Source organism: Urocampus carinirostris, chromosome 15, assembly GCF_059441175.1.
Source record: "Urocampus carinirostris isolate Australia breed hairy pipefish chromosome 15, RoL_Ucar_1.0, whole genome shotgun sequence".
NCBI classification, from domain to species: Eukaryota; Metazoa; Chordata; class Actinopteri; order Syngnathiformes; family Syngnathidae; genus Urocampus; species Urocampus carinirostris.
In genome coordinates this window covers 34,822,986-34,848,590 of record NC_142363.1, presented here as the reverse complement: position 1 = coordinate 34,848,590, position 25,605 = coordinate 34,822,986, and the positions used below count along the sequence as shown (strand labels likewise).

The following is a 25,605-nucleotide window of genomic DNA, read 5'->3' as shown; positions in this document are numbered from 1 at the left end:
CTATTTAAATTGAACTGTGTTTAGAAAGTAGAGGAATGTCCGGAATTCTTACTTTTTTAAGAAAACATTAAATGACAATGGTCAGAAACGTGTTATTTAGTCCCATTTTTTTTAAATAGCTATCAAAGAAATCAAGTGTATATTTTGTCTTTTAAACAATTATATTTTTTCCCCGATCATTAGGAATGTTATGTAATTGATGTGTGTTTGGGAAAATACAATTCCCCGATTCATTAGCATTGTTTCAGTGGCTAGTTTTTCCTTTGACATTGACATCCTTTTAGACGTTAATGCTAGCAATTCTAGCCGCTAACACCAGTTTTATGGACTTTAACTACCTATTTTAATGCTATTATTGTGGCGTTAGCGAACACCATTGTTTGGGTGGCTAGATTCACTGTAGCCGTTAGCATACAGTGTTCATTACTTTTAGCATTTAACACTAGTTTAATGGGCGCTAACTGCTAATGCTAACGCTAGCATTGTGGACATGGCGGCCTGCTAGCTGCTAATGCTTGTGTTTTTGCATCAATGCTTTACTTTAAAGCGTGCACATTTTTATTAAAGACATTGCTCGATTTGAACTACACTCTGTCCGGAAGGAAATGTCCTCAAGTCTCAGTTCTTTTCTCCAAATAACACAAAATAAAAGTAGTCAGAATTATTCTCTTTGGTCGCAATTTTTAGGGAAAGAATCAGAGGAAAACTATCAAGGTTGTTTTTAAGAAAATGTCATATTTTTACCCAGATCATAAGGAACGGGATTGATCGATTGCATAGTAGAAAAGTAGAATTCCCCAATGCAATATTATTGCCATCTTTTTTTAATACACCAATTAATGATGTGTTTAAAGGAGGCAACTTTATTCGGAGTTAATTCGCTCCAAATGTTTTCTGGCAGGACCAGAACGGAAACAGGACCCACTCGCGTAATGTTATTGAAGGAAGATAAAAGGTTGCGCCCACGATCCGGTGATCACTGGTTGCGGGGAGCAAGTCGCTCTTAATGCGGAAGTGGTTCTTCCGTGGCGAGCGATGGCGGTGTCGGGAGCGGAAAAAACAGGTCAGTAGCCGGGACAGGAGAGCAAAAAACGCGGACGAGATCAGCAACGAGTCGAAAGCCAGGAAACAGACGGGAGCCAAAACACGGGACAGGCGAAAAGGGGCTTGCCGTGTAAAACAGAGATTCGCAGACGGACCGACAAAAGGGGACTGACAGGACAGAGTTTAAAGCCGCAGCTGGCGCCAATTGGGTGCCATGGCAACTGTGACGGTTTCAACTACGTTAGAGACTGCCAGCTTCAGGAAAAAGGAAAAAGAAAAAACACGACGCTCCAGCAGTAAATACTACGCAACAAAATAGTCTGGTTGAGGGGTCTCGGGGGGGCTGTTCTTGGCCGGCGCTCATTGTAGTTGGGATGACGTCCTCCTCCAGGGAAGCGAGCCGAACATTAAAAGATCTGGCGCCGGACAAAAGAGCATTTCTGGGACAAAAGTCGAACGTCTCACTTGGGATTGGAAATTGAACAATGCAAGAAAAAAATTATACACAATCCTGTTTATGAGCAAAACCAGTGATCAAGATTTGTGCATTCGGCCACCATATGAAAGAAAAAAACAAGGACCTTCTCTCCTTCTGAGGAGGATGTGCAAATATGGTGGATTTATGCTCAATGATGCTTGGTGATAATGGCTAAATACGATGTCGGTTATTCACCCGACACTCGGTCACTTGACACCACACTATAGTATTTGATCAGTGGCTACTACTTCGTAGAGATTCTAGGTAAATGGTAAATGGTCTGCATTTCTCTAGCGCTTTTCAAGTCAGTGAAGGGCTCCCAAAGCGCTTTACAATGTGCTTCACACTTACCCATTCACACACACGCTCACACACCAATAGGGAGTCAGGCTCCAAACGTTTTGAAGATAATCAAGATCCTAAATGGTAAATGGTCTGCATTTCTATAGCGCTTTTCAAGTCAATGAAGACCTCCCAAAGTGCTCTACAATGTGCTTCACTCCTACCCATTCACTCACACACCAATAGGGAGTCAGCCTCCAAACGTTGTGAGGATAATCAAGATGCTAAATGGTAAATGGTCTGCATTTCTATAGCGCTTTTCAAGTCAATGAAGACGTCCTCAAACGCTTTACATTGTGCTTCACACTTACCCATTCACACACACACTCACACGCCAATAGGGAGTCAGCCATGCAAGGCGCCTACCTGCTTATGGGGGCATTAGGGATTCATTGTCTTGCCCAAGTACACTTCCACATATAACACAGAGGAGCCTGGAATCGAACCTGCGATCTCCTGAGCTAAGCACTTATGTTATCCATCAGAATATATTTGGATTTTCTATAGAAGTTGCACAATATGGTCATGTCACCTCTTTCCCCCAATTGTTTGTAAGTTGAATTTGTTTGTAAGTTGCTTCAGTGCTATATTTTGTATGTCTATGGTTAATATAAGTATGTTTAAGACTAGTATAAGTAACCTGTATTGTTTTGTACTAAAACCTGAACATTTCATAAAATATGCTCTTTAAAGGTAAATAAAATAAAGTTTAACTTACTTTTGGAAGATGAGCTTCAAGAGTTAGGCGACTTCCTCCTCTAAGGTAAAAAGTGGCCGAAAAAAAGCGATCCAGCCATTTTCTCAACCGCATCAAGATTTCTTATTCCACTTTTGTTTACACTTCACACCAACCATATTGGATGGATGCTCGAGATATTAAACAACAAAAATGTCAAAGTTCTGGAGATACAGTATAGAATGTTTACATACGAAGTAGAAGGAGTGGATGCTGGGTGACCTCACAGCGCCACACTCCGGTAGTGGTGGAAAAAAGCACTACAGTAATGTCCTGTACTCTGAAAAGGGTGCACACAGTACTTAATCCAACTTACACCAATGTCCAGATATTTTTCCGACACCCCCCAAAATTTTTTCGAATCTACCGTTTATCGTAATTCTAATGGTTGTAAGTAGGGGAGCGTCTGTACTGGTTATAAATAATCTGTTACATTTGTATTTTTTTTTAAGAATAGGATTTGATGATATATAGATAGATAGTAGTGGTGGTTGTGTCTCCTCTCTAACTCTTCATGTCCACAATGCTAGCTTTAGCATTAGCAGTTGACGCCCATTAAACTAGTGTGAGCTGCTAAAAGTAATGAACACTGTATGCTAACGGCTACAGTGAATCTAGCCACCCAAATGGTGTTTGCTAACGCAGCTGGTGGCCATGTTCACAATAATAGCATTACCATAGGTAGTTAAAGTCCATAAAACTGGTGTTAGTGGCTAGAATTGCTAGCATTAACATCTAAAGCACATGTGTCAAACAGGCGGCCCGCGGGCCATATCAGGCCTGCTAAGGGATTGAATCCGGCCCGCGAGACAACACTCAGAGAAGCGCAAGAGAAAAACAAGCTGCAAGTTGAAATATGTCAACTTGATGTTGCCAAAGCCAGGTGCCTCAAACAAGGACACTGTCTCATCTCATCAGCTGCACCACTTATCCTCAGTAGGGTCGCGGGGGTGCTGGAGCCCATCCCAGCAATCATCGGGCAGTGGGCAGGGGACACCCTGAACTGGTTGCCAGCCAATCGCAGGGCACACAGGGACAGACCACTCATTCGCTCATTCACACCTAGGGACAATTTGGACCGGCCAATTCACCTGAAATGCATGTCTTTAGAATGTGGGAGGAAACCGGAGTGCCCGGAGGAAACCCACGCAATCACGGGGAGAACATACAAACTCCGCACAGTAAGGCCGGGAGCTGGATTTGAACCCACGCAGGAGGTTCCCACGACCTCAGAACTGTGCCGCACACACGCTAACCACTGCGCCGCCGTGCTGCCCCAAGGACACTGTACTTGTATCTATTTCTCTCTTTTTCTCTTTCTCTCTTTCTCTTTCTTTCTTTTCCACCCCTTTTCTCCCACTCTGTCCCTTTCACTCTCTGTCTCTTTTTCTCCTTTCCTTTGTTGCTCTTTGTCTCTTTCTCTGTTTCTTTTAACCTCTTTTGCTCTAACTTTCTTTTTTCCTTTTCTCTCTTTTCTCTTTCTCTCTTCATACCCTTCGCACTTTCTTTTCTCTCCTTCTGTCTTTCTATTTCCCTTTGGATTTCTTTCTTCCTCTCCCTTCCTTTCCCCCCTCTCTCACAACTTTTGATCTTTTGTTTCTCACGCTCTCTCCCTTGCTCTCTTTTTCTTTCTTTATCCTACCCTCTCTCCTTATCCTTCCCTCTTTCTCTTATTTCTTTCTCTTTTTCTTTCTCTTTAATCTACTAGTCCGGCCCCCGACAGAATGTTTGTTCTATCGTGTGGCCCCCGAGTTCAAATGACTTTGACACCCCTGATCTAAAGAGATGTCAATGTGATCCTCATATGTTCATTTTCTATAGAAGTCGTAGCATAACTCAATCATGTCCCCTCCCTATTACTCTATAATGTGCACGAGACACTGGAGAACTTCTAAATTAAACATGCTGTTAAAAAAAAGAGATTTTAAGCATATTTTTATTTTTATCAAGTATAGCTAAAACAATAATACACCTAAAAAATTTATAATAAAAAGTGATGTCTTTCTCAGCCATGTGAGGAATTCAGTATTATTGTATTATATAAGTGGAATAAAATGTCAATCCTGCCTCGAGGCAACAAGTAAAAACTTTCCTTCCCCCCCTCAAAACTAATTAATTTTTAAAGTAGCTCATATCTTTTATGCCGATTTGTCGATGGCGTTTCACTCCTTTTTTTCTGGTGAAAACGAGTAGTTCAAGGAGATTATTTTGATGGGACTTGAAACGCTGATAAGTGCGTGCTTGTGGATATTGGAGTGCGGGGATTGGTGGCGATAAAATGCAGAATGTGAGATATACGTTTCTGAAGCTTTTACACCAGGGGTCGGAAACATATGGCTGGCGGGCCATGCATGGCTCTTTTTTGTGAGTACATATGTCTCTGATATGAAACAGAAGTTGTGAAATTATTTAATGTATTGTTGCATGTGAAGTCGAGACGATACTGATATACATAGGGTTTGGTCAAGTGTATACCATATTTCCAGGTCCATAAGGTGCTGGTTCTATTTCTATATTTATTAACACGCTACGGTTTATTCATGACATAGTAAAACACACTGACAAAAACTTGTCTAAGTTAGGAGTTCATCACACCTCGGCAGACGAAAACATTTAAAGCCGTCAATGGAGCTTAAAGTGAGGTTTTCCAAACTCTAAGATACAGTTCAATACAAAACATGTTTATAGCCCTGCTTACAAGTGCCACCTGGTGGTTGTTTGGGTCGCTGGTTGAATCTAAATAAAAGAAACAAGGTCTTTGACAAAATGCAGATAGAAATACGCGCACTCATCTGCAAAGGATTTAAGTAACTGCTTCAATGTAGCCTAATGTAGCAGAGTAGTCAAGTCATGTTTATTTGTATAGAGCTTAATCACAGAGTCTCAAAGGGCTGCACAGACCACAGATTATTGCTAACTACAGACTATAAGGACACCATCCCCTGATCTAGAACCTACATGAGGGCAAGGGAGAACTCAAAAGACCTCATGTCAAGTTATATTTATTTGTGATGCCCTTAATCACAAGGAGTCTCAAAGGGTTGCACAGACCACAATTACATAATACAGACTATTATGACACCATCCCCTGATCTGAAACTGACATGAGGGCAAGGAAAAACTCGAAAACCTCAAGTCAAGTCATGTTTATTTGTGATGCCCTTAATCACAAGGAGTCTCAAAGGGCTGCACAGATCACAGGTTATTGCAAACCACAGACTATTATGACACCATCCCCTGATCTAAAACCTGCATGAGGACAAATAATACACAGATATTGTCAACATGAAATATAGGTTATTCACACGCTATAGAGGAGAAGTGTGTTTTAAGCTTAGATTTAAAACATTTCCACCGAGTAAGAGTAAGAGTACAGTTTCTTTTTAACAAATCTACTCAAGTAAAAGTAAAAAGTACAGTGATCTAAACATACTCGATGACTTTATATTACAGAATGTCCCAAAACCTAATCAAGTAAATGTACCAGAGTCAACGTAACTGATTGCTAGCCACTTCTGTCCAGAGGTCTACTCTGTCACAGTCACTGCTGTCACAGTCTTGTTCCACGGACAGACTAAGGAGATCATTTCTTCCTCATGCCATGAGGCTTTTTAATTCCACCCGGGGGAGTAAAAGCCCACATTAAACCACACCCTCACATTGCATGTTACCCTATTTTTATTACAGTGTGTATTTTATGTAGCACTATTTAAATACTCTATATCAACACGTTACATTAGGTATTTATGTGTTATATTCCTTTTACTTTATTATTGTTTTATTTTCAACACAATTATACTGCTGGAAGTGTGAATTTCCGTACGGGGATGAATAAAGTAACTATCTAGACATATATCTAGACATCAAGACATCTATCTAGACATCCATTTATCTAGACATATATCTATCTATCTATCTAGACATCTATCTATCTAGACATATATCTATATATCTATCTAGACATCTATTTATCTAGACATCTATCTAGACATCCATCTATCTAGACATCCATCTATCTAGACATCTATCTAGACATCTATCTAGACATCTATCTAGACATTTATCTAGACATCTATATAGACATCTATCTATCTAGACATCTATCTAGACATCTATCTTGCATTCTATCTTTCCCTCTAGACATCTATTTATCCAGACATATATCTAGAAATCTATCTATCCCTCTAGACATCTATCTAGACATGTAACTATCTATCTAGACATGTATCTATCTATCTAGACATGTATCTATCTATCTAGACATCTATCTATCTATTCAGACATCTATCTATCTATCTAGACATCTATCTATCTATTCAGACATCTATCTAGACATCTATCTATCTATCTATCTAGACATCTATCTATCTATCTAGACATCTATCTATCTAGACATCTATCTATTTATCTAGACATCTATCTATTTATCTATCCAGACATCTATCTAGCATTCTATCTTTCCCTCTAAACATCTATCTAGACATGTATCTATCTATCTAGACATCTATCTATCTAGACATCTATCCAGACATTTATCCAGACATCTACCTAGACTTCTATCCAGACATCTATCCAGGCATCTATCTAGGCATCTATCTATCTAGACATCTGTCTATCTACTCCACTGTTATTTCTTTCAACGAGTGACCTCACGGTTCACTCTTTTGAGTTCAGGCAACAGCATCCTCCACTCGGCGGCGGACAGCGTGACGAGCGCAGTGCAGAAGGCGAGCCAAGCCCTGAACGAGCGAGGCGAGCGACTGGGCAGGGCCGAGGAAAGGACCGCCGACATGATGAACAGCGCCGAACAGTTTTCCGTCACCGCGCACAAGGTCAGGCCGTCGATGAGCAAGGCACTCGTACGCAGTCTTGAGAATAACGCCCTTATGAATAACAATGTTACGTAGCTGTTATTTTTGTTCAGTAACGGGGTCATCTAGGTAATTATTTTTTTCCACTGTTACAGTTACTGTCGTCAAAAAGCGGTTTGTTACTTTGAATAAATTGAGATGAGGCGTGTTGGCGTGGACAGCTGTTTTGTTTCGTGTCACTCGCAAGTAAACCGTAACATATAATTGTAAACATTAGGGGACACACAGAACATGCTAAGTCACAATGTAGCATTATGGATAATGTTGTTTTTATGTTAAGTACATAATATCAATTAGAGAGAAGGATTGCATCGTCACTTAATATTGCTTTACTGTTGACTTTTGTTGTGGATAAAATGCTTGAAGTGCAGTTGCCCATTTCTACTTGACCAGTTGTCTCAGGTTGTAAAGGTTTGATTGATTTATTGTACATTGCTGTGTTAAACACACTTTATAATGTAATCAACTGTTTCCTTTTCTTGAGTGGAAATACTTGATCTACAGTAGCATGAGCAGTTGTCTGACCAGAGATTGTGATTTCTTCTATAGAGCAGTGTTTTTCAACCTTTGTTGAGCCAGGGGATGTTTTTTACATTGGAAAAATTTTGCGGCACACTTCTAACCAAAAATGTTATAAAATGACACTCAACAGTATGTTTAATTACAGTATAAGTTATAATACCCCCAGTTTTTACAGCACAGACACTTGAAAATGACATAATATTTGCAGAAAATGATTCATAAATGTTTTATAAACTTTTCAATTTTAAAAAGTGACATCGGATAATTTCTCACTGCACACCTGACGATCTCTCACGGCACACTAGTGTGTCGCGGCACACTGGTTGAAAATCACTGCTATAGAGTGAAACTCACTTTAAATGGTTTTACAGTTGACTTTTGTTGTAAACAAACTGAAGTACAGTAGGCTATGTCTACTTGACCAGTTGTCTAAGGTTGTGAGGGTTAGATTTAGTTTAATAAACTTAATTGATTTTCATTATACTGTTTAAGGTTGATTTTTGTTGCATTGTAAGTGTAGGATACCTGTTGCTGGTGAGGTGCAATACATATTTGAAGTTTCTATAACACAACTACCTATCTGTTCTTCTTCTTCTTCTTAAATCTTAAACTATTTGACACACAACAGCTTTTTAAAGTAACAGAAAGTTACTTTCCCTGGTAATTAGTTACTTTTACTATGGCGTAATTCAGTTTTTTACTTTTTGGAAGGAGTAGTAAGTAACTAAAACTGTCTTTTATCAAGTAACGTGCCCAGCACTGCTTGTACGACTGCTTATATGATCATTAGGGCTGCAATAATTAATCGATGATGAAGAGAAAAATCGATAACTATGGTCAACAATGAATTCTATTGTCAACGATTGTCCCCAAACATGACGTCGTAGACAAAAAACGATGACAGAAATAGTCTGTCAATACAATAGTCAATTGTATTGTCGACGATGGTCCCCAGACTTGTTTTTCCAACAGAGTGAGGCATCTTAACATGCAAACTATCTCTGGAATGTTTTACCTTTATTTTATGTCTCATGGTTGTTCAAATCCTCTTCCCTCTTTTGTGTGTTTCTCTTAGCTTGCCATGAAGCACAAGTGCTAAGAAGTCTTCTGGAGTTGCTGCCACCAATCAGGACTTTGGCTCTCCATCGCTATCAAAAAAGACATCATGTTTGAGTGTCCAACACAGACTGAAAATCAGCGACCATCTTGTCAAATATTCTCAAAAACAAGCGAAGATTCTCAGATGGGAGAACTTATCGAGGTGTCAGTCGTTACGTGAAAATCGAGTCGACTCCTTTGAGGGAAAGCCGAAAGGAATCATCACAACCGTGGTAGGAACCAAGAAAATCTGTGATAAATCTAGAAAAGTCCACGAGGACTATTTTTGTCGTCTGTTGTTGTCGTGAATCCTTTCAAAATAAAACGCTTAAAATAAAACTGGAAGCTCCAACGCTGAACATTTCAAACATGACTAGAAAATACTTGAAATGCATTGTTTTTCCAGTATCAACACTGCCGTGAAGTCTCTAGACGATAATCTGTATAATGAACATTACTTATGAACACGAAGAAAATTTCAGACTAAAAAATATTTATTCCATTTTTATTTCTGTTAGAATGTGTTACACTTGAAAAACAGTAATTGTTTTCTTGTCTTTTTGTGCCTCTAAACTCATCCCTCGCTTCTTCACGCTTCGTACTATTCACCGATCCATTATCTCCAATGACTAATTTCTGTCAGCAGGGACCAGCAGAGCGGATTTTTGGCCTGGCAAGTTTTTTGAGCCCTTTTTCCTTCCTAAAATGAACTTCATGTGTGCAACAGAGATCCATTATCCCTAATTCTATGTTATTGCAAGCATAGACTGTCAGAAGGCGCCATTCTGGCCTGCCTAAAATGAAATGCACGGTTGTGGCTGCAAACCATTATCTCCTATCGACCACTGCTATTCTCTCATACGGCTTTTTTCAGGCCTGGCAAGTTTTTTGAGCCCTTTTGCCTTCCTAAAATGAACTGCATGTGTGCAACAGAGATCCACTATCCCTAATCCCATGTTATTGCGAGCATAGACTGTCAGATGACACCATTCTGGCTTGCCTAACATGAAATGCACGGTTGTGGCTACGATCCATTATACCCTATTGACCACTGCTATGATTAGTGTCTCATACAACGCTTTTTTTTCTTTTGATTCGAGCCAGTGTGCCATTGTGAACCGCCTAAAATGAACTGCACTGTTTTGACCATCATTCATTATCCCCAGGCGACTATTGCTGAGTGTGGAGCAGGGTCCAAGAGCAACTTTTCATCATGTTTGGTAGTTCTTTCTGGCTAAAATTAAGACACCCCGAGCAATCGCAAACCATTATCCCTGGTTGACTTTTGTTACAAGCGGGGGGCCAGAGAGTGCGAGGGCCAGGATCCATTATCCCCAGGCGACTATTGCTGAGTGTTGAGCGGGATCCAAGAACAAATTTGCATCATGTTTGGTAGTTCTTTCTGGCCGAAATTAATACACCCCCAGCAATCGCAACCCATTATCCCTGATTGACTATTGTTACAAGTGGGGGCCAGAGAGTGCAAGGGCCATTATCCATTATCCCCACGCAACTATTGCTGAGTGTGGAGCGGGGTCCAAGAGCAAATTTGCATCACGTTTGGTAGTTCTTTCTGACCGAAATTAATACACCCCAAGCAATCGCAACCCATTATCCCTGTTTGACTATTGTTCCAAGCGGGGGCCAGAGAGTGCATGTTAAAAATGGAGAGGCAACTTGGCTTATCACTGGGTGATCTGGGCCCCTATAAACGAGGGGTTACTATACTCATTAAAAAGTTTTGCTCATATACAATAAATGAAATAATAAATACAACTTCTGCTTTAACTGTTTGCAAATAAATATTTAATAGTTTAACTCGTACTTACAGCAGAAATCGTCGGTTTACTTCACCACCGTCTTAATGTACATGTTGGATGTCTGTTTTATTAATAAAAAGGCTGTCAAAGAGTTTCCCGTGCGGTTTTATGTCTGTTATTGTTATATGTTACCGTTTATATTATGACTTGCTAACCTTTGAAATGTTATTCTGCAAATTCCATTCGAATTGCTTAAACATAGTTCCCACAGATCTCATGTCTCCTCTGTGGCGGCCATTTTTGATGGCAAAGAGCTATGTTGACACCACTTAACAGGCAAATTGCATCCAGTGTTTAATACTTTTAAAGCCATCATGAGAAGACAAGGTGTCACATATTAAAAATATAGATGGATAAGATAGATACTTTATTCATCCCTGTAGGGAAATTCACACTTCCAGCAGTATCCTTGTGTTGATTATTGACAGATTAACAGGATGGCCTCGGGGTGCTGTGCTCTTGTAGTTTAGCAACAGCGGAGTGGATGACGTCACACGCTAGGCCAAAAGTCCGACGTCCCTGGAGCAGATGGAAATCTTTGTGCCCAGGGTTACACCACTTCGTATCCACGTAGATAACGAGTCCACCTTCTCTCTGCTTCCCGCAGGCTTTTGTGTCTTTGTCTGCCCTAACAGCTCTGAAGCTGGGTAGCTCAACGTTAGCGTCCGGATGCTAGAGGTGAGCCACGTTTCTGTATAACACAGAAAACTGCACTCTCTGTACGCTTTGATGTTTTTCACCAGTACAACCAGTTTGTTGGTCTTATTTGGTAGGGAGTTCATTTCCCATGATTAGGTACGGCACCGAAGGCTTATATCGCCGCTAGCTGCTTAGCCTTCACCTTAGCTCTGGCTCTGCATCCACGATAGGGCCCCCTCATCACACAGGCACGAGAATTCTTCAGGGCAAGGACTTGATTCCTCGAATAAACGCATTTTTGTGCGTTAAAACCCATAACGATAGGATAAAAATTGATCCAAAGTGTAGTTATCAAACGGGACGAAAAACACAAGATTGATGGACGCAAACATCTGAGTTATTATTACGGTGGACCCATATGAATCAAGGAAAGAAACGGCAAAGATAATGCAGATTTGCCTCCAATAGAGTACAATCATGTGTACCATCATCTCGTACTGACCATAATTTTTACACGTGAGCATTTTTGAGCCTGGAAATCGCTGGAGACATGAACTTAGTTTGCTGAGGGCTGGGTTGGTGACATTTGTTCAACTCCAATAAATGGCAGTCATCATTGCAAAGGTAAGTAGCATAAAGTTTCATTTTAGCTAACTTGCGGTTCACCTATGCCATAGTGGTTTGCGCCCTGAACCTTAGTATGAGGGTTTTTGTATCCCACCTGTCAGAGTGACGTACCTGTTAAGTTTAGATGTAAGAAGTTTCCACCTGCAAATGGATGTTGCTGACAAACCTAAAGAAGTTAAACGCTATAAAATTCTGCATTCATTATTGCCATCAAAGGCAACCACTCAGATGACCACCAACTGGTTAAAGTATGTAGCACAATGCATTGTACCAACTGGATAATTGAAAGTTAAGCTGTGTTATATTTTGTGTTAATAACTAGGTGAAACCCACAAATTGCGCTGGACACCGTCTTCACAGGACGGATTTCCGTGATTGTTTTATAAAGACAGTGAAGGATTTTGTACATTTGACTATGAGGGATTTTGTATGATTGAATACAAGTTACATTTATTGAATGTAATGAAGATTTTCACAGAGAAGGCTTAAGTTCAATGACAGGTCATGCTGATCCAAATTCGGAATGTTTTGGCGCGATCGTATTCTATATAATAAGCTTATTAAAACAATAAAGTTACTGTTGGAAGCGCATTGAATGTGCGTTCACGCGAGGGGGGAGGATTTTGCAGGGGAGTCGAAATTAGGCACTACACCGGAAGACTCCTCAACCGCTGCATAAGTGATGTTTTGCCATTTGATGGCAGAGCACAACATACCTCCCAACAGTTGCCGATCACTTCAAAAGGCTTATGAAAAACATGTTTCCCAGTCACAAGGCTGCAAAGGTTTGTATTTTCTGTCCCTGTTAAATAGTCTGTTTGCAATTTCAAATACAAGCATCAATGGTTGATATTGTGGTTTGCTTTACAAAATAGAAATGCTAATTAATATTTTCCTCCCAAAAATATATTTACAAATTTAAATTGAAAGTGTTATTAATGGATATTTTAGTTACACTGATAACAATTGTTCCTGCTTTTTTATTAGGTTTTTATTTTATTATTAAGAATATGAACAGAATGATATAACGAAACACATGTACAATATAACATGTTAAACTACATAAACACGTTTGGAAAAAAATATGGTGTAAGATTATTTTGTAAGGGAAAATACGACAGTTTGTAAGGGCATGACAGGTATAAAATACAGCTGGAAAAATGACTATATATATATTTTAATTTCAAAATAATTACATTATTATCATCACTTGACGTCCCTGACGTCTTGTCAGTGGGATTTACTAACATTCGGACGAACGAGTCAACAACTGCACTATATATTTGAAGAGGGCGACTTTCTGTTTAAAGGTAAGGAATTCTAAAACTTTTTTTTACAAACAAAACGTTTATTTCGTCCCAAGGTTTATTAAAAAAGTAACGTATTTTGTTAATTAAGGTAGTAATGCCGCCATTGTGCTACTTCGAAAGAGATGGCTAACTTGTTAATTCTCTATTTTTAAAGACCAAATTTACTTTTGGGCTCACAGTTTCTGTGAATATAAAGCGCGCATTTTTAACCCCTAACGCTTTGCTAAATTAATTATACAAATATATAATAATTATTATTTTCCAATTTTCTTGTGTGGTCATGGCGCTAGCTACCATTAAGCTTGATGCCAATGTTCGTACTTTGGGGTTAAAACAGTGGAATTTTAACTTTAGGCTCATAGTTTAGTTCAATGCGTAGTGACTTTTTGTTTTACACTTAACTCGTTGCTTATTTAAGAAATAACTTAAAGCGTTTTATAATTAGTATTTTAGTTAAGTTCGGAAAATGTTTTATGGCATAGCACTAGCTTCGGGAGAGCTAGCTAACGGCCTGTTGCTACTCTTATTAAAGGGACAGTGTGTAATTTAGTGCCTCCTAGTGGTACAAAAACTCATCTGAATGAATACTAGGCAACAACCCATGAATAATTTTACAATGTTAATTTTTAATCTGAAAAAATTGGTCCAAAAATGTGTGTTTCTTTACGTAATTAGTTCAGCGCCATGTTTTGTCCGCCGTCTTGGTTTTCATTTACAATAGACAACAGTGCCATCTAGTGGCCAAATATTATACGCTGAACTTATTCCTAATTTTAGATACATTCGACTATTTTGTGATTAAAAACTAGCAATTAAAACATATATAACCCCGCATACTTTTTAAATGTTGATATATTTCATTATTATCGAGATATCTAGGAAGTAACTTCATTTAATTTTTGCAATGCAACACTACCCTCATGTGCTTCACTGAGAAATTACTTTTTCAAAATATCACCACTTTTAAAAAAATGTCATTTAGGATGCATCTCGTTAAACATAATAAAACCAGATTATCGTATTGCAATCAAACATTTTTTTTTAATTTTTGCTAGAATTGGAATCCACTACATCGAAATCATTTTTATTAAAATACGAGGTTATTGCTAACTTTAGCTAAGACACTGCCAACACAGCCATCTTGTAGAATCAATGATAGACTAATTTATATAATAATTTATAAAAAAAATCTCACACACACATAAAGGTAATCAGAATTTTTGTTAATTATATGCCTATATCACAATCAAAGTTTTTTATAAGATTATCTAGTCATGTTAAGTCATGTTTATTTGTGACGCCCTTAATCACAAAGAGTCTCAGAAGGCTGCACAGACCACAATTACATACTACAGACTATTATGACACCATCCCCTGATCTAAAACCTAAATGAAGGCAAGGGAAATCTCAAAAACCTCAAGTCAAGTCATGTTTATTTGTTTGGCCCTTAATCAGAAAGAGTCTCAAAGGGCTGCACATACCACATTATTGCAAACCACAGACTATTATGACACCATCACCTGATCTCAAAGCTACATGAGGGCAAATGATACACAGATATTGTATAATAAATTCAGTACAAACGCTGCCTTAAAAAATGCAAACAATATGGGTCATTAAAATCATTCAAAATATATGCAACATTTTTAAACATTTATCGCATATTGCTAAATAGAAATGTTTAGAAATTAGTTGTAATAAAATAACTAAGGCTAATTTGTAATTTTGCATTTTTAAAATTAGTTAGCGCTTGTACGGCACAGTTCTGAGGTCATAAGATCAAACCCCCTGTGTGGAGTTTGCATGTTCTCCCCGTGCTTGCGTGGGTTTCCTCCGGGCACTCCGTTTTCCTCCTACATTCCAAAAGGATAATTGGCCAGTCCAAATTGTCCCTAGTTGTGAATGATTGTCTGTCTTTGGCTGGCAACCGGTTCAGGGTGTCCCCTGCCCACTGCCCGAACATGGCTGGGATGGGCTCAGGCACCCCCGCGACCCTACTGAGGATAAGCGGTGCAGATAATGGATGGATGGATGGATATATCATGAGAGAACGTTTTTTTTAACCTACTATACTCCTTTTATATGACTAAAAAAATCCATAAAATGTCAACAAAATTCAAATAAAACAATCATTCATTGCACTATTGCCCCGGTGCTCTATTTTTTTCATTACACTGTTATCGTCACTTGAGCCGGTCTCGAAGCATGACGTTGAAAATATGTAACTTGTGCCTATTCATTCTTATTTTTCTCTTTACAATCTTTATTAAACGTTCAACCTGGAGTGCCATATCTAATCTCGTTGCACATAATGTTTCAGCACGTTGATATCAAAGACAAAAAAGACATTTTTTTCTATTCTAAATAGATTTTTGGGATCTAATCCACCATCTGAACATGGAGTGCTCCTCCTCGCCACGGAGTGGCGCTGCTGCACCATCTAAGTGTCTCTTGTTCAATGAACCCGCTTGAACCCGCAACCACCCGTTGAAGGAGACCGGTTGCAAACAAGATGTCATCCGGTACGTCTAAATACGCTGATATCCAGCACACTTTCCCCTTATTTTGTGCATACCCTCACCAGTTTAACTGTGCTCAAACTAATCCCGCTAATTCGGTTAATCTCATTTTCTGGGGATGCAAACTGGATTTTGATGCATGAGGAAGTCGTTCTCAACCGTTTTGCTTACCAAACTGCTATATTCTGTGCCTAAATTCCATCTTTTAGTTTTAAAAAGTGTCCATTGTGTGCGTGGTAAGTCACAATAACATCTCAAGACAGTTGTTTTGTGGATCTGAGGCAGAATTCGTTGTTGAGTAGGCCAAACAAAATGTTAATTGGAAGTCGAGGCCATTTTTTGCAGAAAGGAATTTGAGTTCCATGAAACAGGAAGTCGATGAGAATTTCAAAACAAAAGCTAGCTGTTTGGAAAGACAATGCTCACTATGTATTTTTAATGGAATGAATTGGATTGAAAACATTTGTTATAGTTTTTAAAATATAGATACTTTTAACTTTTACGAAATACAGCTCAAATAATGAAATTTTTACCTATATTAAATATGAATTTTTATATATATTTTTTAAATTTTGAAATGTTAAGTGTAAAATAGCACTGCATTGTCTAATGTGAACAAAAAACAGTGCCAAGAGCATAGCATAGCAGCAAGATACCAGACAGACATAGGGGCAACCCATTGATGGGGATTACACTATGTAAAATATATACACATTTCTTAACCATTATTATGGTTCATGTATTTTTTTCCCTAGAATTCAAATCATTTTTTTTGATAAATGATTTTTTTTTTTTTGTACAATTAGGTGGCTCCAAATATTACACGGGGTCCCTTTAATGGTGGGGTCCGTCCTATGGGTGTTCTTTAAAATGTTGTAAGTGAAATATTTTCTCTATTAGGTATGTGTTAACAATGCCCAACTGAGTTCAAAGAGCCCTTATGCTTTATTTTCCACTGCACCTTTAGGCTTATGTATTTTACTTTTAGAAAAGTCGTTCGGGGCGGAACACATGAGTAGAAGTAATAGAGGTTGTGGTGAGTGCTGGAGACTTAAATTCTTTGTTTTGTTTTTTCTTGTTAGTGTAGCATGAAAATGGTGAGAGTAAGAAAAGGCCTGCTTTAAGAAGAGTCCCAATGTCAAGCCAAACTCCTCAAACGAGTTTATTCATTCGTGTCTAAGAAATTGACATACTTTCATGTGCATCATGAACGAGCTGGCTAAGGCTGCAATTAAGACACAAGCCAAGAGATGGCGGCAGCGAGTAGGAAAGCTCCAAATTCCGTACAGCTTCTTGTATATTGACAGTCAGGGTAAAAAAACAGAGCAACAATATTAAATTTCTCGCAAGGAGTGAAACCCCGTGGGAATGGTTCCCGTCGTGGTTTCCTCCGACCTCATCGGTATGCAGCAGAAGCTCCCCGTGTCCGTGTTCCCTTCCTGTTAGAGGGATTAGCCGGCGCTATTAGCAGATAAGAGTCACTTTTGCGCTGGAAACGCCAAAAACCAATGTGCTCCGCCGTTAATGACTTCGACGACGCTCGTTTGAAGCGTGGGCCGACAGTTTTTTTTTTCGACGCTCGCCATTTAAAAATGGCGAGGAATCCGTTCGGTCTCAGGGAGAGGACGAACGACAGGACACGCCGCCGTCTCTCAGCGGACGAAAACAAAGCAAGTCGTGTTCGTCAAGACAAAACAGCTTTGGGGTCTTCAAAATACAAAAACATTCTGTCTCTGAGGGACAACAGCCCTTTTTAAAGGGCCAGTGTATTATATAGCGACTCTTAGTCACCTTTAAAAATACTAAATTAATTTAGTAGAAATATTATGGATTTAAATAATATGTGAAACCACATGTACTAGCTCATAAACACGACTTGTAGGTTTTTCTCCACGGTTTCCTTCTTTAGCCATTCACGTTAGCCACTTAACTGCTGGCTATGGCTCGCCGTAATTGTTAGCTGCTTGCTCCCACTTCGTCCTTCATTGTCACGCCGGCATTTTGGCTTTTTATTCCACTTTTTCCTCCTTTAGCTACTCTGATACTCACTCATGTTTGCCACTCATGTTAGCCACTTAACTGCAGGCTATGGCTCGCTGTAATTGCTAGCTCCTTGCTCCTGCTTCGCCCTTCATTCTTACTCAGACATTTTGGCTTTTTATTCCACTTTTTCCTCCTTTAGCTACTCTGATAGTCACTTATGTTTGCCACTCATGTTAGCCACTCTGCTGCAGGCTATTGTGCGCTGCTGGCCACTATTTTTGTTTTTCTAACAAAGAGTGAAAATGTTATTATTAAATTGCATACAATGTATTTAATATTTGCAAAAAAAAAAACGGAATATTTTACTTCTTAATACTTCAAATATTTGTATATTGTTCTGCTTTTTTCATAAAAATAAAAGTGAAGCTTTAAGTTATTTTAAGTATTTCTTATAATTTTTAGTATATTTCTCTATATTTTTCTCACATATATTAGAGTATTTAACTTTCTTTAAAAAGTGAAATTTCATTTTTTTGTTATATATATATTAAAAGAGCTAAATGTATTATTTATTTCTTTTTTTATTCCCCAAGTCAGTTCACAGTACACGAGTCAGATGGTCATGCTAGCTAATGTCGCCAAGTCCTGAGTTTCAGGCATTTAGCACTCTCTTCTTTGACTTTTTACCTGTTTTTTTGTCTAGCCACTTTTGTTGCCGAGTTCTGTGATTCAGATGAATGCGAAATTCAATCTTCTACCAGACTTTTTAGTCGTTTCTCCCAGTAAACACTAAAGTTGGTCATTCACGGCAGCTCTGACCAGCTCCTACTACTGGTTTGTTTCAGCCGCTCCGGGTGTATCCAGTTCGCTTGGTATTAACACAAATTTCATGCCTTGTCGCTAGCCGAAGTTCAGAAAATATAGAAGTCGGCTTCCTTTTTGCCACGTGATATCTTTGTGTGTTTTTCCAACGGGATTAGTCGTCATTGGGAATTTACAAAACTCAGCTTGTGAATGAGGGTGAGAAACGGTCAGTCCGAGATTCAGATCGGCCTACATTTCACGCTAGCACTTGAAACGGAGGGCCAGTGAGACACGGCTTTATCTTCAACTCGCCAGAGAAAGCCATCGCTCTCAAGATTTCTTTCTTCCTTTGATCGATTCCATTTGTGAGCGTATTTTCGTACTGATCGGTATTTTGACTTTGGGAGCGCTTCAGTGAAACTTTCCAATCCTCAGCAGGGGAACCACAAAAAAGGATAAAGTTGAAACAAAGATCTGAGAGAGAAGCTGGGAATTTCCAGCTTGATCGTATTTTTTATTATTTTTATCCAAGCAAGGGATCTTTTATTTTATTTTTGATTAGAATCAATACCGGGTTGTCATGAGCAATGTGAAATAGATGGCGATATATTCTATACACTGTACCTTTAAAGATGTACATCCATTTTGCCACTAAGGGTTGTGGAAATGCTCTGTGGGGCCACTTTTGGCTTCCAAGTTTGATTGGTCCTTGACGACCATGATGTCATTTTCAGTCGACAACAAATGGAAAGATGGCCGCCCTCTCAGCGATCTCAGACTTAGTGGATTTTGCTCATCAATCCATTTTGTAATAGATATTTATGAATAATAGCTTTGACTTGTATTGTCGCAAAAAATATTATTTTTGTAAAGAAAATATTTTTTTCTATTCAGTCTGATTGTTTTTTTTTGTTTTTAATTTTTCTTTTTTGTAATGATCTAAAAAAATGTATTCAAATGTACGTAAATGAATAAATAATTTCAAGGAATATACACAAAATTAATTTTCTCTAATAATCATAAATGTTATTGATAATACATTTTTTGAAAATTTGTAACGTTTATCGTTTTAAATTTTTGTTCTAGTTTTTCAAAATGCTAAAAAAATGAGAAACAAATTAACATACAACTATTGTATTTAATATTTATATATTAGGCATATTCATTTTATTTTATATTAATACATGTGATATTTTTTGGGGGTGATTTTTACAGTATAGTCAATTGATAATAACATTTAATAATTAAATCAGTTAATAATCAAATATTAGTATTCATATACAATATATGAACAATAATATGCATTTGTTTTTTATTTGTTTTTTTCTAGATTTAAAAAATACATTGGTTAAGAATTATAGATTAAAAATAATAATAATACATTTCATTAATCATTATCATCTTTATAAAATAAAATATGACACATTCAGCCGTTTTTACTGATATATGTCGTGTGCATGCATTGTTTTTTGCCGTTTTGCTCAAGCTAAAGCCCCTTTTAATGGGCTTACTTAGTTACAGAATATATATTTGTATTTATTTTTCTATTACTCTCTACTCCCATGCATGTACTGAAGCACCTCCTTGTCGACGATTGCGCAGGTCTTGGTCGTAGTGTCAAGCTTTCAATCTTCAATCCCCCCTTCAGCCTCGACCGTGACCCGCCGGACCATCATGAGAGACCATGTAAGAAATAACAGTTTTTTATGCTAATTCGACTCAGCCCATTTATGGCGTTTTACATTCTATGTTGAGACCAGTCTAGCATTTTGTTGAAAAAACAAAATGAGGATGTTTTTTCTCAACCCTGCGGTTCATATGCATGAATTTAAAGTAGCCCCACCATTTTTTAGCCTCTCCTGGTGGCAAAACAAACTTCATTTGGAAAAAAAACATTGATTTTATTATTAAGTAGAAATATATGAAGTATCATGTAAACATGCATTTTTTAAAATGGTAATCGGTCAAGAAATTACTTATTTTGACATAAGATGATCCTCACCAAGAGGGAGCTGAGGGTATTCTAAAATTTTGCTGCCAAGGCTACCCTAAAACCGGTCTTTTTTTTTTTTCCCTTCTTTTTTTCATCCGTTTTCTTTCTTTTTTCGTCACTTCTTTCTTTTTTCATCCATTTTCTTTCTTTTTTCTTTCATCATATTTATTCTTTCCCATTTTCTTCCTTTTTTCTCTTTTTCCCTTTTATCCATTTTCCTTTCTTTTGTCTCCCATTATTTTTCTTTTCATGCTTCCCCTATACCCTTTTCTTATTTCTTTTCTTTCTTTTTCTGTTTTCTTATAGTTCATTTCACATGTTCTCTTTTTTCTTCTTTTATTTCTTTCCTTTTTCCTTTTACACATTTTTATTTTCCCATATTCGCAAAAGGAAAGGCAAAAGTGTGAGGGGAACATAATGTTGTGTTCTGGATGTTAAGTCTGAGTAGGTTGTATTCTTCCGTGTGCGTTTTAGGCTTCAATATCAGTTTCTATACAGAGACATCCATTGGTCATATATTACGCACTGCGCCTTTATGCAGCCCTGCTTTTAAGTATATCATATGCATGTTTTGAAAGTAGCCCCGCCCCCAAGTAGCTCATATTCAGAAATTTAAAGTAGTCCCGCCTCAAGTAGCATAAATGCAGAATTCTGAAGTAGCCCTGCCCCTAGGTAGTTTATATGCAAGATTGTAAATTAGCCCAGCCTCCAAGTAGCTTGTACACAGGATTCTAACATGGCCCCGCCTCTAAGTAGCTCATTTTCAGGTTTCTTAAAGCACCAGTGTGTCATATTTTGACTACTTGACGGCACTGTATTGCCTAATGGAAGGGAAACCATTGCCACAGAGCACAGCGTAGCAGACAAACATGGGGGTGACTTCTAGGTAGGGATTCTACTATGTAAAGGAAATACAAACTTTCTCAACCTATGATTTTTTAAGATAGTATTCAAATCAATGTTATTGTTTTTGTTTTGTTTTTCTACTAGATGAAAGTTTTCTGTACCACCAGGGGGCACTAAATATTACACACTGTCCCTTGAAGTAGCCACACCCCCAAATCCCCTTCCTGTCAGTCTCCCCCGTGTCTTTATTAGCATCGGAGATCCTTTACCCGAATAAGCTCCTCCCATTTGACAGTAAAAAAAAAACGTGTAGCGTTGCAAGAAAAGCGCATAGGATTTTGGGCATTGATCGGCGCTAAGGGGGCTGGGGAAATATGCCCGGCGAGTCGCGGCCGATCAATCAAACGATTAAGCCGTCTCTCCGGAGCAGCCTGTTCTCCGTTTAAGTCTAACCTCCTCGCTCCCCGGCTCGCTGCGCTCCAAATTAATTGCTTCTCGCCCGCCCGACCGTGCGCAAGCAATGGAGGTTCCCAGTGGACGTAAAACCCCCCCAAGCTTGGAGGGGGAAATGTGACTTTGCGTCGGTCCGCTAACGATATCCGTGAATAGCTTGTGGACGGGAAAACCCGGGAAATTGCCTTTGACAAGGAATGTAAACGTTCTGAATATGACAATATCTCTGTATTATTTGTAATTGCAACATCCTTTGCAGTCTGGTAATCCTGAAAGGGGGATACCACATGTGCGGTCCCTTCTCAAGGTTTTTTCATTTTCCTCATGTTGAGGTTTTGAGTTTTTCCTTGCCCTCATGTTGGTTCCAGATCAGGGGATGGTGTAATAATTGTCTGAAATAATAGTCTGGTCAATAACCTTTGCAGCCCTTTGAGACTCTTTGTGATTAAGGGCTATACAAATAAACATGACTTGACTTGATAAATGCATGACAGTTTATTTTGATTAGATAGAGTGACAAAAATTTACGTCAAGTCATGTTTATCTGTATAGCCCTTTTTCACAAGGCTCTTGGCTCTTGGGATCACTAGTAGACCAGCGTTTTCAGAGCGAAGGCTCCAGACCGGAACATATGGCGAAATTAAATCTGAAAGATATGAGGGAGCAAGTCCATGCATGATTTGGTATACTACCAATAGAACCTTCAAATCACATCTTAAGCTAACAGGGAGCCAATGGAGGTTAAAATCGGGGTCATGTGATCCAACTTTCTTGAAGGCTCCTGATTTTGGACTTCGGGAGACCGGAGAGTAGTGCATTACAGTAATCGAGATGGGAGGTAACAAACGCATGAATTGTAATGACACCTAAAATTTTGACGGAGTCACTCTGGGGGATATTACATTTGTCAATGTTCAGAGCTGTTTTTGAGGATAAATCGCGGCATTTAGATGGACCAATAACAAGCATTTCAGTCTTTTCAGAGTTATGGCGCAAGAAGTCGAGTGACATCCATATTTAAAAAAACACACAGAACAAAAAGGTATTTGTATTTTGTAATTTATTTGATTTTTTTCATCAAAAAATAAATCAATACATCCATTTTATTACAATGCAATATCAAAACGTAACCAAATATTTGTAGTTTTTGTGTTTTTTTTGTATGGAAAAAAAACAGGGACTTTTAGTTTCTTTTTTTTTTTCATATGTTTTTGTAGTTTTTGTTTATTTTTAAATAAAAAATAACATATGTACAGACAGCTATATACATATAAATAAAAATGGTTAACATTTTTTTTATAAAAGTGTACTTTTTCCCCATCTATTTACTTATTTCCCATGGAAGAGGTATAGAGGAGACACAACCAGGTTGTGCTATTGTATTAAAAATAAAAATAAATTCCAATGAGGCACAGGTATGCTTAGAACGTTTTAACAAGGAGTGTACTGAATATTAGAGCATGGCATTGAGTGATTTTTGTTTTTTAATCTCTAGTGCCTCGCGCTTAATACGAAGAGGTAGAGAGGAGACACGATCATATTGCGCTACTACTTCCATAGAGAATCCAAATATATTGTAATCAAAGGTCGACCGATTATTGGGCTGGCCAGTTATCGGCACGGATTATTAAGGAATTTAACGCATATATTCATTTCATTTAAATAGGTATCTGCATTCTTTTTTCATTAAACGAGCTGACTCTTTGCTCCTACTCCTCCCACCCTCTCTTGCTCGCTCCTGCTACCCACCCCGTGCCTTCTGATTGGATAAGAAATTGGGGGCGGAGCAATTAAAGCAGGAGAGAGCTGCAGCTCGGCTAACTTGTCACGACATGCCTGTGTTTGTGATAGAAAGGCGCGTTTGTGCTTAAGAGATAGTGTAAAAAGTGTAGTTAACTTGTTCTAGGGAGGTACGCTCATGTGGAGACTGATAAATAAACTTTTATCATAACATTTGTTAGTCAATCAGATGTGTCTGTTTGTGATTGAGAGCATAAAAAACACGTTAACGTGGTAGTGATGAGCTCTTACCATAACATTGGTTTGTCAATCTGGCTCTACAACAGCGAGTGCCCACTCTTTTTAATTTGTGAGCTCTGTTGAAATTCCGTTGCACTTTTTGTTTTAAGTTAATTTTTTTATGTCATGTTAGTTGCATTGTATTTTATTTATTTAGGATATTATAAAATGTTTCAGTGAGCTATTTTTGTTTTCATGAACTTCATATGAGTTGCTGCTAAGCTTAATTTTATTTCCTGCTCTGTCAGTCTTTGGCCTCCTCTTAATACTGATACAATAATCGTTACCGGTATCTCTGAATAACCCATACTGGTTGATCCCTGATAATAATGACTAACATAAATGCTTTGAATCTTTTCTAACTAGTAGTGTTGGCGGATCGTTGGCGTGGTCTCAAGTAACTAGTTATCGGCATTTTTTTTATCCATTCAGGTCAATGATTAGGATGTAATCTTTACCCACTAACTGTCCGATACTCATCGTGCATCCCTCGAAACAATTTTTGCTTTATAAGCAGACAAAGATGGCGCTTGTGTGCGTTTGTGTGCATCGGTGTTGCAGCCTCAGCAGCCGGACAGCGTCCCCCAGGGACGCCCGTGCAAAGCTGCGCACTGTCAGCAGTCTCGGGATGGGACCAGCTTCTTCTCAAAGACCCGCAAACACACACACACGCTACACACACGGCAAGCACACGCAGCCATCAATCGTGTGCTGAGTCATAAAATGACAGCGGCTTGTTATAACAATATTCTAATGGGGGGGGGGGGGGGGGGTCGTTTCGGTTCATGGTTCACGGAGCCATTAACCACATGGGTTGTCGGGGCACCAATGAGGAATCAACTCTGGACAGCTTTCTCCACTTTTGACGGTTCCTGGCCTGTTTTTGTGTCAGCACCAGTCCAATCCCTAATGTTGTGGGCTCAGTTCTTCTTCTGCCCCCTTGGACTGTGCCTTGGAGAACGATCTTGGCCAGTCCTGATGATTTTGTGGCGTGACCATACCACTCAAGTTTTTGGGAGGGGTCCAATGTACCCTCTGATGGGCTTAGTAACTGATACTTAGAAGTTTCCTGTAGCATGGCATCACCATAGCCTGGATTTTCTTTTTCAGTTTTTGTCTCGCAAGCGTAGAGGAAGATGAAAGGAACTAGCGCTTGCATGAGTCTGATCTTTGATTTCACTGCTATCTTCGTGTCCCTTCAGATGGGTTTAAGTGCGGCTGTGGTTTGAACTCTCCTTGCCATGATTTCTGGTGACTTGGAAAAAGGTTTTGTCTATTTTTATATATTTGCTTTTATGCCCTCCAGATAATCAGAATATATAACAGAACAACACTTTAAAATTAAGTGTATTATAAATCTACTTATAACATTCATTGCATTTATATGACATCGCTGTTTTTCATTTGCCATCAGTATGTACCTGTATTGACTCATCTTCATTCATGCAATGTTTGCGTTGCGTCTTCTGCTACAAGCCACGTGAACTCCTCTTTCCACCA

At 38.6% G+C, this 25,605-nt stretch overlaps 1 protein-coding gene and 1 long non-coding RNA gene across 5 annotated transcripts in view; both read left to right on the top strand.

The window, feature by feature from the left end:
• stxbp6 (syntaxin binding protein 6 (amisyn)) overlaps positions 1-11,004 on the top strand; it is a 79,702-nt gene extending 68,698 nt beyond the window's left edge. For all 3 annotated transcript variants that reach the window (XM_088353783.1, XM_088353781.1, XM_088353782.1), the window contains 2 exons: positions 7,275-7,432; positions 9,069-11,004. In XM_088353783.1, the coding sequence (XP_088209909.1) occupies positions 7,275-7,432; positions 9,069-9,092 (182 nt within the window). In that variant the 3' untranslated portion in view covers positions 9,093-11,004. The remainder of the gene's footprint in view (positions 1-7,274; positions 7,433-9,068) is intronic.
• Positions 11,005-13,386: 2,382 nt separating this feature from the next.
• The window catches only part of LOC148352219 (uncharacterized), a 120,243-nt gene continuing 108,024 nt past the window's right edge, over positions 13,387-25,605 (top strand). For both annotated transcript variants that reach the window (XR_015852886.1, XR_015852885.1), the window contains exons 1-3: positions 13,387-13,487; positions 15,857-16,010; positions 20,372-20,480. This is a non-coding gene — a long non-coding RNA (uncharacterized LOC148352219). The remainder of the gene's footprint in view (positions 13,488-15,856; positions 16,011-20,371; positions 20,481-25,605) is intronic.